The sequence below is a fragment of the Saimiri boliviensis genome, chromosome 1 (assembly GCF_048565385.1).
Source record: "Saimiri boliviensis isolate mSaiBol1 chromosome 1, mSaiBol1.pri, whole genome shotgun sequence".
Classification (NCBI taxonomy): Eukaryota; Metazoa; Chordata; class Mammalia; order Primates; family Cebidae; genus Saimiri; species Saimiri boliviensis.
Window position 1 is genome coordinate 102,754,576 of NC_133449.1, and position 14,072 is coordinate 102,768,647.

Below are 14,072 nucleotides of genomic sequence, written 5' to 3' on the forward strand. Positions count from 1 at the left end.
CAGCCCTGCAGGCTGCACCTCTGTGCCCACTCGCCCCGGCCCCGAGGCCAGCTGTCTGGGTTTCCTTGAGCGGCCTGTCCTGTCCTGGAAGAAGTCCAGCTCACAGCTGCTCTTCAGAACGTGCTGCAGGAGAGCTGGCATGAGGCTGCTTCTAGCGCGCTGCTGAGGCGCGGCCGTGGGCGGCTCCCCCGTCATTCGCGTGTCGTCAGGAAGGTCTTTTGCAGCTATAGCCTGGAAAGCATCATCTCGAATGGAGATGTCTAAGCTGCACGTGGGCTGCCTGGTGGAGGGCGGCAGGAAGGCCTGAGCCTGGGCGCTCATGGGAGACCCTGCATAGTCACACGGGTCTCAGGTCACTGTGCACCCACTCTGTCTCTGGCTGGGGAGGATCAGAGGTGACCTTGAAGGAAGGCTGGGCTGGAAGAAGGTGGAGGCTGGACAGAGCCCAGTCTGGGCCTTGGTTTCCCTGCTTGTGAAGGAGGAGGCAGGCACGGCTGTGGCTGAGGCCCTGGCTGAATCTGTGCCAGAGGCCTCCCTGGACACGTACTCTGCCACGAGCTGCTGCTCCGTCTCCTCTCTCAGGGGAAGCCACCTGCACCTCTCCGTGACCTCAGAGCTCCTTTGGCTGCCAACTTAGGGCTGTTTCCTTCGTGTCTTCAGCACTTGGGCTCACTGCTAGAGCCCCCCATCATCCCTGAACACCCCAGGCAGGTCACCAGCCAGCCACAGCAGATTTGTGTGTCCATGTCCACCAGCACAAAGGCCTTACTTAGGGGAAACACACAAGCAGGACCCTACACAGACTATGCTGTGGGCTCCACGTGCTTGTTCCGAAGCAGCAGTGAGGGCCGGCCCTCACCAGCAGGTGAGCTGGAGCAGGGAGCATCCACACCGCTCTGGAACTCGAGCGTCTGCACTGTGCACCCACGTAGTTTCAGGCAGATCAAGCAGCTTCTATTCGAGGCCAGGTGAGGTGCCGCAGGGAAGTCTGAGTCACAGCTGACAACACTACCACTGCCCTGAGACGGACCCTGCTGGGATGGGGACCCCCTGAACTGCCTGAGCAGGTGCTGCAGGACCTGGTCTGGCCATCAGGCCACTGCACCCTGCTCTGAGCCCAGGAGGAACCAGGCCTGGGCCACATAGTCACTATAATCTGTCTTGAGCCTAGGAAAAGCCCCCACCCCAGGCCACCCAGCTATTGCACCGTGTTCCAAACCTGGAAGGAACCCACCCTGGGCCACCCAGCCACTGTACCCTGTCCTGAACCTAGAAGGAACCCAGGTCGGGCCACCCAGCCACTGCACTGTTTCCTCAGCCCAGGAGGAGCTGTGGCTCCGGGGCCTGCCTGGCTCCTGCTCCCAGAACTTGGGGTCCCCTGTCTCCTGCTGATGGCTGTTCGGGAGCCTGGAGGCCTCTCTGGAGACCTGCTCCCTTTCCAGCTCTGGTCACAAGCACCAATGAGCAGGCACAGGAGGCCGCTGCGCCAAGACATAGCCTCCCGGCTGGGCAGAGAGCTCCGGCCACTGCGGGGCTTTCACCCAGAGCAGCCACCGGCTCTCCTCCTATTGGCACAGCCCCGATGCGCCCCAGTGGCCCTCAGGGGCAGACTTCTGCCATGGCCCCTGGCACTGGCTGCGGACTGTTCAGGCCTCATGGGGCCCTCCCTCCCTGTGTGTGGACTCTGCGGCTGCCGTGCCCGTCAGCTCCACCCTGTGCTTTCTGAGCACTCAGCCCCCCAGGCTGCTTCCTCTCGTCTGAAGTGTGACAAAGCGCTCCCTAGGCAGCCTCTGGGTCCTCCTCATCTCTCAGTCTCAGCAAATTCCAGCTGCTGTGACCATCTACATCCAAGGAGCAGCCATCGAAGGGGGCCGGCAGGAGCTGCAGGCAGCAGACAGGCAGCACAGAGGTGGAAAAACAGGTGGGCTTCCTGGAGGAGGGGCACGCAGGCCTGACAGGCGGGGAACGCTTCAACAGATGGAGAGAAACGCAGGACACGTGACTTGGACCCAACCCTCCAGGCTCACTGGGGCGTCCCAGGGAGCAGAAGAAATGAAATGTCCCGTGTGCCTGAAACAGCGGCAGGATTTCATCAACTGCTGGGCAGTTCCTCTCCTTCCTGGTGGCTTCTCTAGTTTAGAGCAGAGTGTTCATCATCAAACAGGTCCCTGCGGTGGACAGGCACCTCCCGCGCCATGGCTCCTGTCTGTAATGACATGGTCCCTCTAGAGACAACGTGGCAGGAGGCAGCCGGGGGCAGTGGCAGTGAGCGGTGGGGGCCGTGACTCAAGGGCGAATAGTAACAGGCCTGTGGAGTCTGATGCTTCCAGGTGCTCACAGCTGCAGGCCTGGCCTGGTGACCTGAGACCCTGCTGGGATGCTGGCAACACTGGAATACCCCCGAATTCAGCTTCCGTTCCCACCCAAGAAGCCTTCCTGGTGTGGAAACTTGCAGCCACATCCCTTGTGACCAAGGCCAGAGAGTGGGTGGTGCAGGACGCCTGGGCGGGCACGGCTGGAGACTCACCACTTGCCGACGATCTTGGTGACATAGCCGGCCTCCTTCAGAAGCTCCGGCAGGAGCTGCTCTGAGTCTGGAATACCACCCACGATCTCCTGCGGTGTGTAGGCTAGAAGAGCAGCACTGACTGAGCCCTGGGTAGACCCCGAGAAGCTACCACCCACCTCATCCTGACAGGACCCTGGCCCCTCAGGGTGAAAGGCTATGGCTGGGGCCGCACATTCACAGGGCTTAGCGCTTCCCAGGACATTTCCAGGCATCCTTCAGAGTCAGTGCCATGACCAGGGGCAGGGGGGATAGGGTGGACTCTGGCCCAGCCTCAGGCCCCACCCTGCCTCTCAGGCCAGCCTCCCTCCCACCTGGTCTCCAGGGACTCTGGAACATAACCAGGTGAGGCTGTACTGCCTCACCCATGCGTCCCCTGTCCTTCCCTTTCCTCAAAGACCGCTGGAAGTCCCACTTCCCCTGTGAGATGTCCCTAGGGATCCCATCCAAACCCCTTGAGCACAGCGATTCCAGAGCATTCCAGAACTGCCACTGACGCCCCAGCCCCAGCCTCCTTATGGGCGTTCAGCTCACCCTCTGGGGAGCAGGGAGCTTCTGGGGTGACGGTGCAGACCCAGCTCCTTAGGCTGAACTGGGCACCCTCTGCTCCGTCCTCACTGGGCCAGGGCAGGGAAGGAAACCAGCCAAGGTGAGCCTATACTTCCCCCCGACTCCCGGAGGCCCCGGCACCACCTGCACCCTGCCTGCTGCTGGCTGGCATGAATGTCCCTGATGGAGGTGCGGCCATCTGCTTAAAGGTGCCTGTCACAGCAGATATGAAGTGTAGCTCCCCCTCTAGCAGGTACTGCTCCACAGAACCCAGGCCACGAAGGAGGGCGGGCAGGAGACACTGGCCCAACCCTGCACCCTAAGTTCAGCCCTGGAGGCAGCGGGGGGCAGCCTACCGTTTCTGGCGTGGGCGTTGGTGGTGTAGAAGCCGTTGCGAATGGGCAGCCGTCCTGTGAGCAGTGCTGCCCTGGCTACGTGCAGATGACAGAAACAGAAACCAAAGAGAAGTGTAACGCTCAGACCCACACGCTTATCAGCAAGAGCCCCGCCGGGTAGACAGATGCGTGGCTGATGAGGCAAGTGCAGGTGACGAGGGGCCGTCCCACGTCTCCACCACCCAGGGGGCATAGCACCCACTGTACTGAAATGGGTGCTGTGGCTCAGCGTCATCCCCAAGGCCCCGCCTGCTCTCCCAGGCTCCTGGGATCCGCAGTGGGCATGCAGGTCCGCATGGCCCTGCCCATGTGCTGACCCCTGGGACACCCGCTGGGCGTGTGGGTCCACATCCCCCATCCTTGAGCACTGTCCCCATGCCCTGCTTTCCCCTCTTCCTCACGATCAGTACCACGTGTTTCTGTCTCCAGCAGGAGACTCTCCACGGAGGAAGGGAGTGGTACCCCGAGACAGAGCCACGATGCAGCGTCTCTCCCCAGGGAGGCGCAGCACCCAACTCTGCGAACAGAGAGCAGCAGCCGCCAACACCACCGCGACTTTGACCCCGAAAACCTGGTGGGCACTGTAGCCCACGACACAGAGCCAGGCAGGGACCAGTGAGAAAGGCCTGAGCCCACCTGCCGTCCTCCCTGCACCTCCCAGGGGTAGACGAAGTTGATGTGGCTGCCAGAGTCGGGGCTGCAAGAACATGGGAGGCCTTGGCCTGTGGGGCTCAGCCCTCCTCGGGGGTGAGGGCTGCACTGACTTACATGGCGAGCACAGGGGGTTGGCAGAATAGAAGTTCGGGAAAAGCGTGCCTTCTGCAGCCATCCGGTCCAAATTTGGGGTCTCTCTGGAGGGCTCTCCATATACCCCGAGGTCGCCCCACCCCATCTGCAGGAAGAGCATGGAGAGGAGGAATGAGCTCCTTCTGCACGTGGCGCTTCTGGCTTAGGGAGCTGCCTGTGGTGCCAAGAGCATGTCAGGACCGTGGGAGCCAGTGCCACCCTATGCCCTCCAGTGGTAGAGCTCGGCTGAACTCCAGCAGCACCTGTGTGTGTGCCACGGGGCCGCTACTCTGGACGTCAGCTCCACCTCTGCTTGGTCTTCACGTGGGGAATGCGTCCATCCGCCTGCCTCCTCCCCGCTGACACCGGCTCCTGTGTGCTCCCAGGGAGCCAGGCCCTCAACACGCGCATCTATTTTCATCATCAATACACAAGCCCTCAAATGCCTGTTGTACAGATCTAGATTTCAAAATCGACTGGTCACCATCCCCCAAAACCCAAGCCTAATTATCAAGTGACCCTGCGGTTCCATGCTGCAATTCCACTCCCAGCTACACACCCAAGAGACCGAAACTTAAATCCACACACGGACCTGCATACGTGCGTCCAGGGCAGCGTGACTTAGTGGCCAACAGGCAGGAGCACCAAAGCGCCCATGAGCGGACAACAAAGTGCGGCCTGTGCGTGATACACGAGTGTGGCCACGGTTGGAAGTAGGGTGTTTGCAGGTGTCGTGGGCTAAGATGAGGCCACGCTGGGCCAGGGTGGGCCTCAATCCTATCACCGGCCCTTATGAGCGCAGGGAGTTACAGACGCAGACGTGCAGCAGCGAGGCTGCGGGAAGGCCCGGGATGAGGCTGGAGTGGTGCAGCCACCATCCAGGGGACAGCAAGGGCCCGCCCCGAGAACCCCGAGGGGGAGGACCCAGCTGACACCTTGATCAGGACTTCTGGCCTCCAGAACCCAGCAAGAATACTTCTCTCTGTCTCAGGCCACCAGGCCTGTGGTAATGCGTAACGTCTCGGGAAACTCAGCCTTGTACCCGGCACGCTACCCAGCCATCAAAAGGAACAGCGCGCCGATACTCCACACCGTGCAGGGCCCTGGGAAGCTTCACATGAGGAGAGGAGCAGGCACGAGGGCCACACAGTCTGATTCGCTCATGGGAAGCACCTGGAACAGGCCAGTCCACAGAGCATGCGGTGGCCGAGTGGCTGCCGGGGCTGGGGTTGGGTGCAGAGGGAGTGCCTGCTGGTGGGTACAGGTTTCTTCTTGGGATAGAATGTTTTGGAATTAGGAACCAGTGATGGTCACACAACACTGTAAATAACTGCCTGAGTGGTGCACTTGAAGGCGGCTGTAATGGTCAATTTTACATTCTGTGTATTTTCCAAAAAACCTCAAGCAAGAAGATGGGTGAGCACAGGGCAGGGAGCATGGTGGCCAGGGTGACACTAGGTGTGACGGTGCCAGCACAGCAAATGTCCACGGCAGACCCCTCGGAGGGGCAGGGCCGGGCTTCCTGCAAGATTCTTTAAACTTTGCTATGTGTACTGTTGAAAAAAGTACTTTTTTTTTTTTTTTTTGAGACTGAGTTTCACTCTTGTTACCCAGGCTGGAGTGCAATGGTGCGATCTCAGCTCACCGCAACCTCCGCCTCCTGGGTTCAGGCAATTCTCCTGTCTCAGCCTCCTGAGTAGCTGGGATTACAGGCACATGCCACCATGCCCAGCTAATTTTTTGTATTTTTCGTAGAGACGGGGTTTCACCATGTTGACCAGGATGGTCTCGATCTCTTGACCTTGTGATCCACCCGCCTCGGCCTCCCAAAGTGCTGGGATTACAGGCTTGAGCCACCGCGTCCGGCGAAAAAAGTACTTTTAAACAGACAGTGGGCCAGGACTTTGCTTTAGAACAAAGTGGGGCATCTGCCCTGGCAGCCCAGCACTGCCTGGGGCTTTCGCTCTCCTCAGATCCTCCAGCCAGGATGAGGTACCCCACAGCATCTCCCTCAGCGCCCACCTCAGCAGGAGCCTGGTGGCAGTCAATGCCTCTCTGTCCCTCCACCCCCCCCACCCCTCACCCTTCCACCCCCAACTCCCTACACCCCCGCCTCCCTACACCTCCGCCCCTTCACACCCTCTGCCCCTTTGCCCTTCCGCCCCTCCGCCCCTCTGCCCTGCCTGTCTTCCCTCTCTAGGGACATATTCCCTGCTGACTCAGGTGCTCCAAGCACCAACCAAGACATCAGTGCAGTGAAGGTGCCTGCTTGGGGCCCTGCCCACCTTCAGCAGCACAAACACGCAACACCTGGGAAAAACGCCATGTTCCAAATGCAATGACCACTTTGACAGGCCCCACTGAATTCACTGCACTTTTATTTTTGAAATCAATTTGAATGCAAATATAGATGTTCAGAGCTGGCATCAGCAAATGTATTATGTAAAGGGCCTCACAGCAAATCTTTTCAGCTTTATGGGCTGTATGGGGCTGTCACAGCCACTCAGCCCTGGCATGAGAGCAGATGTGCATGCCGTGTGCCAATAAAACTTTATTCATCAACACCTGATTTCATACAATTTTTCTTTTTTTTCTTTTTTTTTTTGAGATGGAGTTTCGCTCTTGTTACCCAGGCTGGAGTGCAATGGCACTATCTCGGCTCACCGCAACCTCCACCTCCTGGGTTCAGGCAATTCTCCTGCCTCAGCATCCTGAGTAGCTGGGATTACAGGCACACGCCACCATGCCCAGCTAATTTTTTGTATTTTTTAGTAGAGATGGGGTTTCACTATGTTGACCAGGATGATCTCCATCTCTTGACCTCATGATCCACCTGCCTCAGCCTCCCAAAGGGCTGGGATTACAGGCTTGAGCCAACGCGCCCCGCCTCATACAATTTTTCATGTCACGAAATGTTCTTTAAAAAAAAAAAAACACACACAAAACACTTAAAATTATAAAACCCATTCCTGATTTACGGGTTTAAAAAACAGAAGGTGGTCCACATTCAGTCCACCGGCTGCAGTTTGCCAACCTCTGCTTTAGTGAAAGTGCAGCTACCCTATCTTAAAATGCAATCCTGGGGCTGGGTGCGGTGGCTCACACCTGTAATCCCAGCACTTTGGGAGGCCAAGGAGGGTGAATCGTGAGGCCAGGAGTTCAAGACCAGCCTAGCCAATATGGTGAAACCCCGTCTCTACTAAAAATACAAAAATTAGCCAAGCGACATGGCAGGCACCTGTAGTCCCAGCTACGTGGGAGAATTGCCTCAACATGGGAGGCGGAGGTTGCAGTGAGCTGAGATCCTGCCACTGCACTCTAGTCTGGGTGACAGAGTGCGACTCCGTCTGAAAAAAAACAGCCATCACTAGAAAATTGCTTAAAGCCAGGAGTTCCAGACCAGCCTGGACAACACAGCAAGACACCACCTCTTAAAAAAAAAAAAAAAAAAAAAAAAAAGCCAGGCGTGGTGGTGTGCATCTGCTGTCCCAACTACTCAGGAGGCTGAGGTAGGAGGATCATCTGAGGCCAGGAGACTGAGGCTGCACTGAGCCATGATCACACCACTGGACTCCAGCCTGGGCAACAGGGTGAGACCCTGCTACTTAAAAACAAAAAGTTCATGGCCCAGCAATTCCACCTGCAGGAGTTTATCCTAAGCAAATAATTACAGCTTCGTATAACCCATTAAATACGCAAATTTAAAGCTGCAGTTGGGACACTGGGAACACCAGAGATTTGGTCACACAAACCACAGTTCATCAGTTTTAGCGGGTGGAACTACAGCCCCTGAAGCTGAAATCTTAGCTCCAGTGTATCTCTCGGAATGTTACCTTGGTTGGACACAGGGTTGCTGTAGATGTGATCACGTTAAGACGAGGTCATCAACACCGGTGTGGACCCTCATCCTACACTACTGGAGTCCTCACAGGAGATGGGGTGAAGGGCCGTGCAGCAATGGAGTCAGAGGCGGGAGCCATGCAGCCGTGGGCTTCAGACGGCTGGAGGCCACCAGAGGCTGCAGGGCAAGAGGGCCCTCCCCTGAAGGTGTCCGAGGGAGCCAGGGCCTGCCCAGACCCTGAGCTCGGACTTCTGGTTTCCAGACCAAGAACACATTTCTGTTCTTTTAAGCTCCCTAGTCTCCGTGTGTGGTTCCAGGAGACTCATGGGATGGGGAAGATGAGGGTGTGACCGGGGGTTCCTGACACGCTCACTTGATGTGAAAAAACATTCACAACACCTGGTTATGTGGACACCCGCGAACATGCCTGTGGACACACCTGGATGACAGGGAGGGAAAGCTCGTAGCAAACCAAGCCGTGTCTGCATTTTAGGTCTGGGAGCCGAAGCCTTCCAGAGGAAGCAAAACAGCTCCACCCACAGCTCTGAAGCAACGAGAGACCACACCTATGGCTCTTTCTTCAAATCTCTAAAATACTTTTCTCTTTCGGTGACCAGTGTGGGCAACAAAGTGAGACCCCATCTCCATAAAAAAAAATTAAAAAATTAGCCGGGAGTGGTGGCATGTACCTGTAATCCCAGCTACTTGGGAGGCCAAGGCAGGAGCATCCCCTGAGCTCAGGAGGTGGAGGTTATGGTGAGCTGAGATTGCACCACTGCACTCCAGCCTAGGTGACAGAGTGAGACTCCATCTTAAAAAAAAAAAAAACCCACTAACAAAAACCTGCCACTTTTCTTCAAACTCACCCCACCCAGCCTCCTGTCCTGAGTGGCCCCAGGACTCATCCACAGAGCAGGACCGCTGCCTGCATGGACAGTCAGGGACCCCAAGGAGGGCTGCGCCTGGAGGCCGAGGGAGCCCACCTGCCCGTCAGCCCTTTGTAAAGTCTGCACCATTTCAAATGACCGCAAGACAGGATCCCTGGGCTCCAGTGTTCAAAGGGCTGGAGAAGGACTCTGGTGCCTCCATAATTCACCACAGCAGAGGCCAGAGTCTGATCACTGACTGTCTAAGGCTGATTTTTACAAAACAAAACATTAAAAATGAACTCAGGCCTGGCGCAGTGGCTCACACCTGTAATCTTAGCACTTTGGGAGGCCGAGGTGGGTGGATCATCTGAGGTCAGGAGTTTAAGACCAGCCTGGCCATCATGGCGAAACCCCATCTTAAAAAAAAAAAAAAGTGAACTCACTGGAAACTGGAGCCCTCGCACACTGCATGAGAACATGACACACAGCACCTGGGGAAGAGGTGTGGCAGAGCCACACAGGGTGGCCATGTGGCCTGGCAATGCCACTCGGGTGCATGCCCAGCAGAACTGAAGTCTGTCCACGTGGAGGCTTGTGCGCAGACCAACACCCACAGCAGCAAGCTCTCTGGCGCCCGAGCAAGAAACACTGGCTGCCAGTCCACGGGCAGAAGCATTGGCCACACACGGTCCCTCTGCACCATGGACCATGACGCAGCCACAGAAAGGAATGGAGTCCTGACACAAGCTGCGTGTGTGAACTCCCAAAGCCCCATGCGAGTGGAAGTCAGAGCCCACAAGTTGTATGATTCCATTCACCTGACATGTCAGAAAAGGCAGATCCCTAGAGACAGAAAGGGGAGCAGGGCTGCCAGGGACTCCAGGGGGCACAAGGGAGTCACGCCGTCAGGGCTGGGGCTTCCTTCCTCGGGATAAACATCTGAAGACGTGCGGTGGCTGCACAACTCTGAGGAGCCGATGACCCGAGCATTTTCGCCGGTGAATTCTATCTCAGTGAAGCGGCTGGAGAAGAAGGAAGTGCAGGCGTCTTGGTTTTCTGCAGACAGACTGGGTTGGGGGCTCCCCTGACTCTCCCGGGTTGGGGCTGGGGGGGTGTTTGACTCTCTGAGTCCTCAAAGAACAAGCAGCCTTGGGGCCTGTGTGAGGAGATGGGGGTCTGAACAGAGGAAGCCCTCACCTGGGCGGGCGCAGCAGCTGATGGGGAATGGCCACTGGAGGGACAGCAGCTGGCCGCTCTGGGCACACATGGGTGGCTGGACGTCCAGGTCTGTGTGGTCACAGCTTGTTCTATTGTCTGGTTTCAATTAGTCTCCCCGGTAGACAAGAGGCTCTCCGGTCCCTGCCTGCCTGTAAGGCTCAGCTTGGCAGGGTGAGCTTTCCTCACATCGGCCTCTGCTGCTAGGTGGAGTCTGCGAGCTGAGCCCGGTCTGGGCTTTTTCCTCTCAAGGTCCTCCATGTCTCATGGGACAACATTGTTTGGCCCTTTCAGCTTTGGATCCCTTTTGGGTTGGTTTATTTTTCCGAGACAGCGTCCTACTCTGTCACCCTGGCACGATCTTGGCTCACTGCAACCTCCGCCTCCTGGGCTCAAGTGATCCCCTTACCTCAGCCTCCCAAGCAGCTGGGACTACAGGCACATGCCACCATGCCCAGCTAACTTTTTGTATTTTTTCTTTTCTTTTGAGACAGAGTCTCACTGTCATTTAGGTTGGAGTACAGTGGCACAGTCTCAGCTCACTGCAACCTCTGCCACTCGGGTTCCAGCTGTACTCCTGCCTCAGCCTCCTGAGTACCTGGAATTACAGGTGCCGGCCACCATGCTCGACTAATTTTTGTATTTTTCATAGAGATGAGCTTTCACCGTGTTGGCCAGGCTGGTTTTGAACTGCTAACCTCAGGTGATCCACCTGCCTCGGCCTACCAAAGTACTGGGATTACAGGCATGAGCCAGTGTCTCACCAATTTTTTGTATTTTTGATACAGGTGAGGTTTTGCCACGTTGCCCAGGCTGGTCTTGAGCAAACTGAGCACAAGTGATCCGCCTGCCCCCACCTCCCACGGCCTCCCAAAGTGCTGAGATCCCAGGAAAAAGCCACCGTGCCCAGCCCTGATATGAGTGACTGATTGATTGATTGATTGGTTTGTTTGGAGATGAAGTCTCCTATGTCAGCCAGGCTGGAGTGCAGTGGCATGATCTCAGCTCACTGCAACTTCCGCCTCCCAGGTTCAAGCAATTCTCCTGCCTCAGCCTCCCATGCAGCTGGGACTACAGGCACACGCTGCCATGCCTGGCTAATTTTTTATATGTTAGTAGACACGGGGTTTTGTTGTGTTGCCAGGCTGGTCTCAAACCCCTGAGTACAAGCAAGCCACCCGCCTCAGCCTCCCAAAGTCCTGGGATTCCAGGCATGAGCCACTGCACCCGGCTTCAAGATGGTTTATTTTGAAGTCACTGAAATGGCTTTTTCATCTGAGGACAAAGGAGACGCCTGGAGAGAGGTGTCCGCTGAGGCTGATGAGGAAGAAAGGGACGTGAGAGGAGAGGGGAGGGGCGCCTGCAGAGCCACTCCCGGGCTGAGAAGCAGCACCGAGGAGCCCGGGCAAATGTGCCCACGCTGGGCCGAGGTGCATCCTGTCAAGGTGCGGAGACCTGCAGCTCCCTGAGGCCAGCCGGAGGGGGCTGCACACACGCCCAGGGCTCCCTGCTCTCTGCCTCCCTTCGTGCACATTCATCCTCCAGGTGGCTGGGCTTCTGCCCCTCCCAGTATCCAGTCCAGGTGGGAGAGCAGAGAAAGGGGGAAGGGGTGGGGGCACGAGGCCTCTGTCTTTGCCTCTGCTGTTTGGGAAGGGACATCCCATCCACATTTACAGTCAGACTTGAGGCCTGTGGGGGGCCTGATGACAGGGAGGCAGGGGAGGTAAGGAGCTGCGCCAGACCAGGGCTGCCGGAATGGCCCGTGCCCTCCTGGGATGAGAGCAGAGTGGCATGTTTCTCCTGCTACAGCGTCTGCCCATGCCCAGGCCCACATCTGAATACCGGGTGCCACGTGCCCCGACCCTCCCTGCAGGCTACATCTTCAGGCTTCCTGAAGGGAGGCTGGCCTCTGCAGGTCAGCTTGTGCTCACCTGGGTCACTCTTTCACCTGTTCCAGGACTCAGAGAACATGAATGGACGCAGCAGAAAATGCCCTCAAGGGAGTGGGCCCCGCACTCATCACTGAGTCAGCCCCACTCACTGCCACAGCCAGGAGAGAAGGTGATGGCGGGACGGGGGAGATGAGGGGCAGCACGAACCCTCCCCCAGTGGAGCCACGTGAGATGCTCGGGTGCCAGACACTCAAGGGGAAGCCTGGTGAGACTCAGTTCCCAGAGCTTATGCCCAGGCTGAAGGTGCAGCCCCTTCTGCTTAGCATGTGCTGACTCTCGAGGCCCAGGAGGAAAGGCGGCGTTGGGCATAAAACGTGTTATCTGCAAAACCTGTGGCTAGGCGAGCCGCTTGTATTGGGAACAGCGAGAGGACCACCCATTCCCAGCTCCCAGATGCCAGCCGAGGGCAACCTCCCACACGTGGGCCTTCTGAGGACAGCGTCCCAGGCTGCTGGGCCAGCTCTCATCTGCTGACCCCATTCCCTCGTTATTTATCAGCAGCTTTCTCGGTATGAAGAACAGGTGTGGACAGCTTCCCTGCGCAGTGAGCAGGTTACATGCAGACATCTACAATCCCCGCAGAGCACCACAGGCAGGAAGCACCTTTCTTCTCTCCCTTAAAAGTGCTAAAAGGATTGGATACAGTGTCTGTAATCCCAGCACTTTGGGAGGTTGAGGAGGGAGGATTGCTTGAGTTCAGGGGTTCGAGATCATCCTGGGTCTGAGAGAGACACTGTCACTAAAAAAAACTCTTTAAAATTAGTTGGGCGTGGTGATGGCTGCCTATAATCCCAGCTACTCAGGAGGCTGAGGCAGGAGAATTGCCTGAGCCCAGTAGTTTGAGGTTGCAGTGAACTGTGATCGAGCTACTGCCCTCCAGCATGGGCGACAGAGCCAGACCTTGTCTTAAAAGAAAAATTCCTAGTTGGGCCCAGTGGCTCATGTCTGTTATCCCAGCATTTTGGGAGACTGAGGTGGGCAGATCACCTGAGTTCAGGAGTTCAAGACCAGCCTGGCCAACATGGTAAAACCCTGTCTCTACTAAAAATACAAAAATTATCCAGGCATAGTGCCGGGTGCCTGTAATCGCAGCTACTCCAGAGGCTGAGGCAGGAGAATCGCTTGAATCCAGGAGGTGGAGGTTGCAGCGAGCTAAAATCGCATCACTGCACTCCAGCCTGGGCAACAGAGACTCTATCTTAAAAAAAAAAAAAAAAAAAAAAAAAGGTTCTCAAAGTCCCCAAATGATTGTCCACATTCAGTGAGCACAGCTGTGAGCCACAGAGCAGCATCCTTAAGAATTTCCGAGTTTTAAGAAATGCAAAGTTTCCATTCCTGTTGGCTGCCATGGGAGTATGATAAAGACAAGCAGGCCAGTGCTTGCCTGTTTCAAATGAGAGGTGCCCAGCAGCCCTCCCCTGGCTCTGGCAGCTCGACAAGGCTGCTGCAGCGACAGGAGCTGGCCTGGTGGCCCCGAGTCTCCACTTGCCCTGTGGTTGGGGCTGATCCTCCTTAACCCTATTTTCCAAGTAAGGAGCAGAGACGCAGAGTGCCGCTTGACCTGGGAGGTAGTAGCCATGTGAGGGCCAGAGCGGAGCTTGTCACTGGGTCTTGCCTGTCTCCAAGGCTCCAGAAGCCCTGGAAAGCAGAGCGGGCCATGCGGGTGTCCTCGCTCAGGCAGCAGGTGCCCGGGTGCTGCGGAGCCAGGTTGTGCCGAACTGCGGGTCAGTGAAAGGCCAGGGTAGAGCAGTTGTGGGTGGGCCTGTCCTAACCGCAGCCAGCTCAGCTCCCCCTGGACAGGTGGGGGGTCCTGCCAGCTGCACTCACCCCCCAGTTCCAGCCTCCTCTTCTGGTCTTGACTGTGAGGGGAGGGGATGGGGGCAGTGGTTCTCTCCCAGG

General features: G+C 57.0%; 1 protein-coding gene across 8 annotated transcripts in view; it reads right to left on the reverse strand.

Annotated features, from left to right (window-relative positions):
• The window catches only part of GALNS (galactosamine (N-acetyl)-6-sulfatase), a 39,642-nt gene that overhangs the window by 22,050 nt on the left and 3,520 nt on the right, over positions 1-14,072 (reverse strand). For 7 of the 8 annotated variants that reach the window (XM_039474972.2, XM_074401379.1, XM_074401364.1 and 4 more), the window contains exons 2-4: positions 4,279-4,402; positions 3,472-3,546; positions 2,528-2,630 (exon numbers count right to left, since the gene is read on the reverse strand). In XM_039474972.2, coding sequence (XP_039330906.2) covers positions 2,528-2,630; positions 3,472-3,546; positions 4,279-4,402 — 302 coding nt within the window. Of the gene's footprint in view, positions 1-2,527; positions 2,631-3,471; positions 3,547-4,278; positions 4,403-9,824; positions 10,029-14,072 lie in introns of all 8 variants that reach the window. The other variant, XM_074401372.1, reaches the window with a different exon arrangement.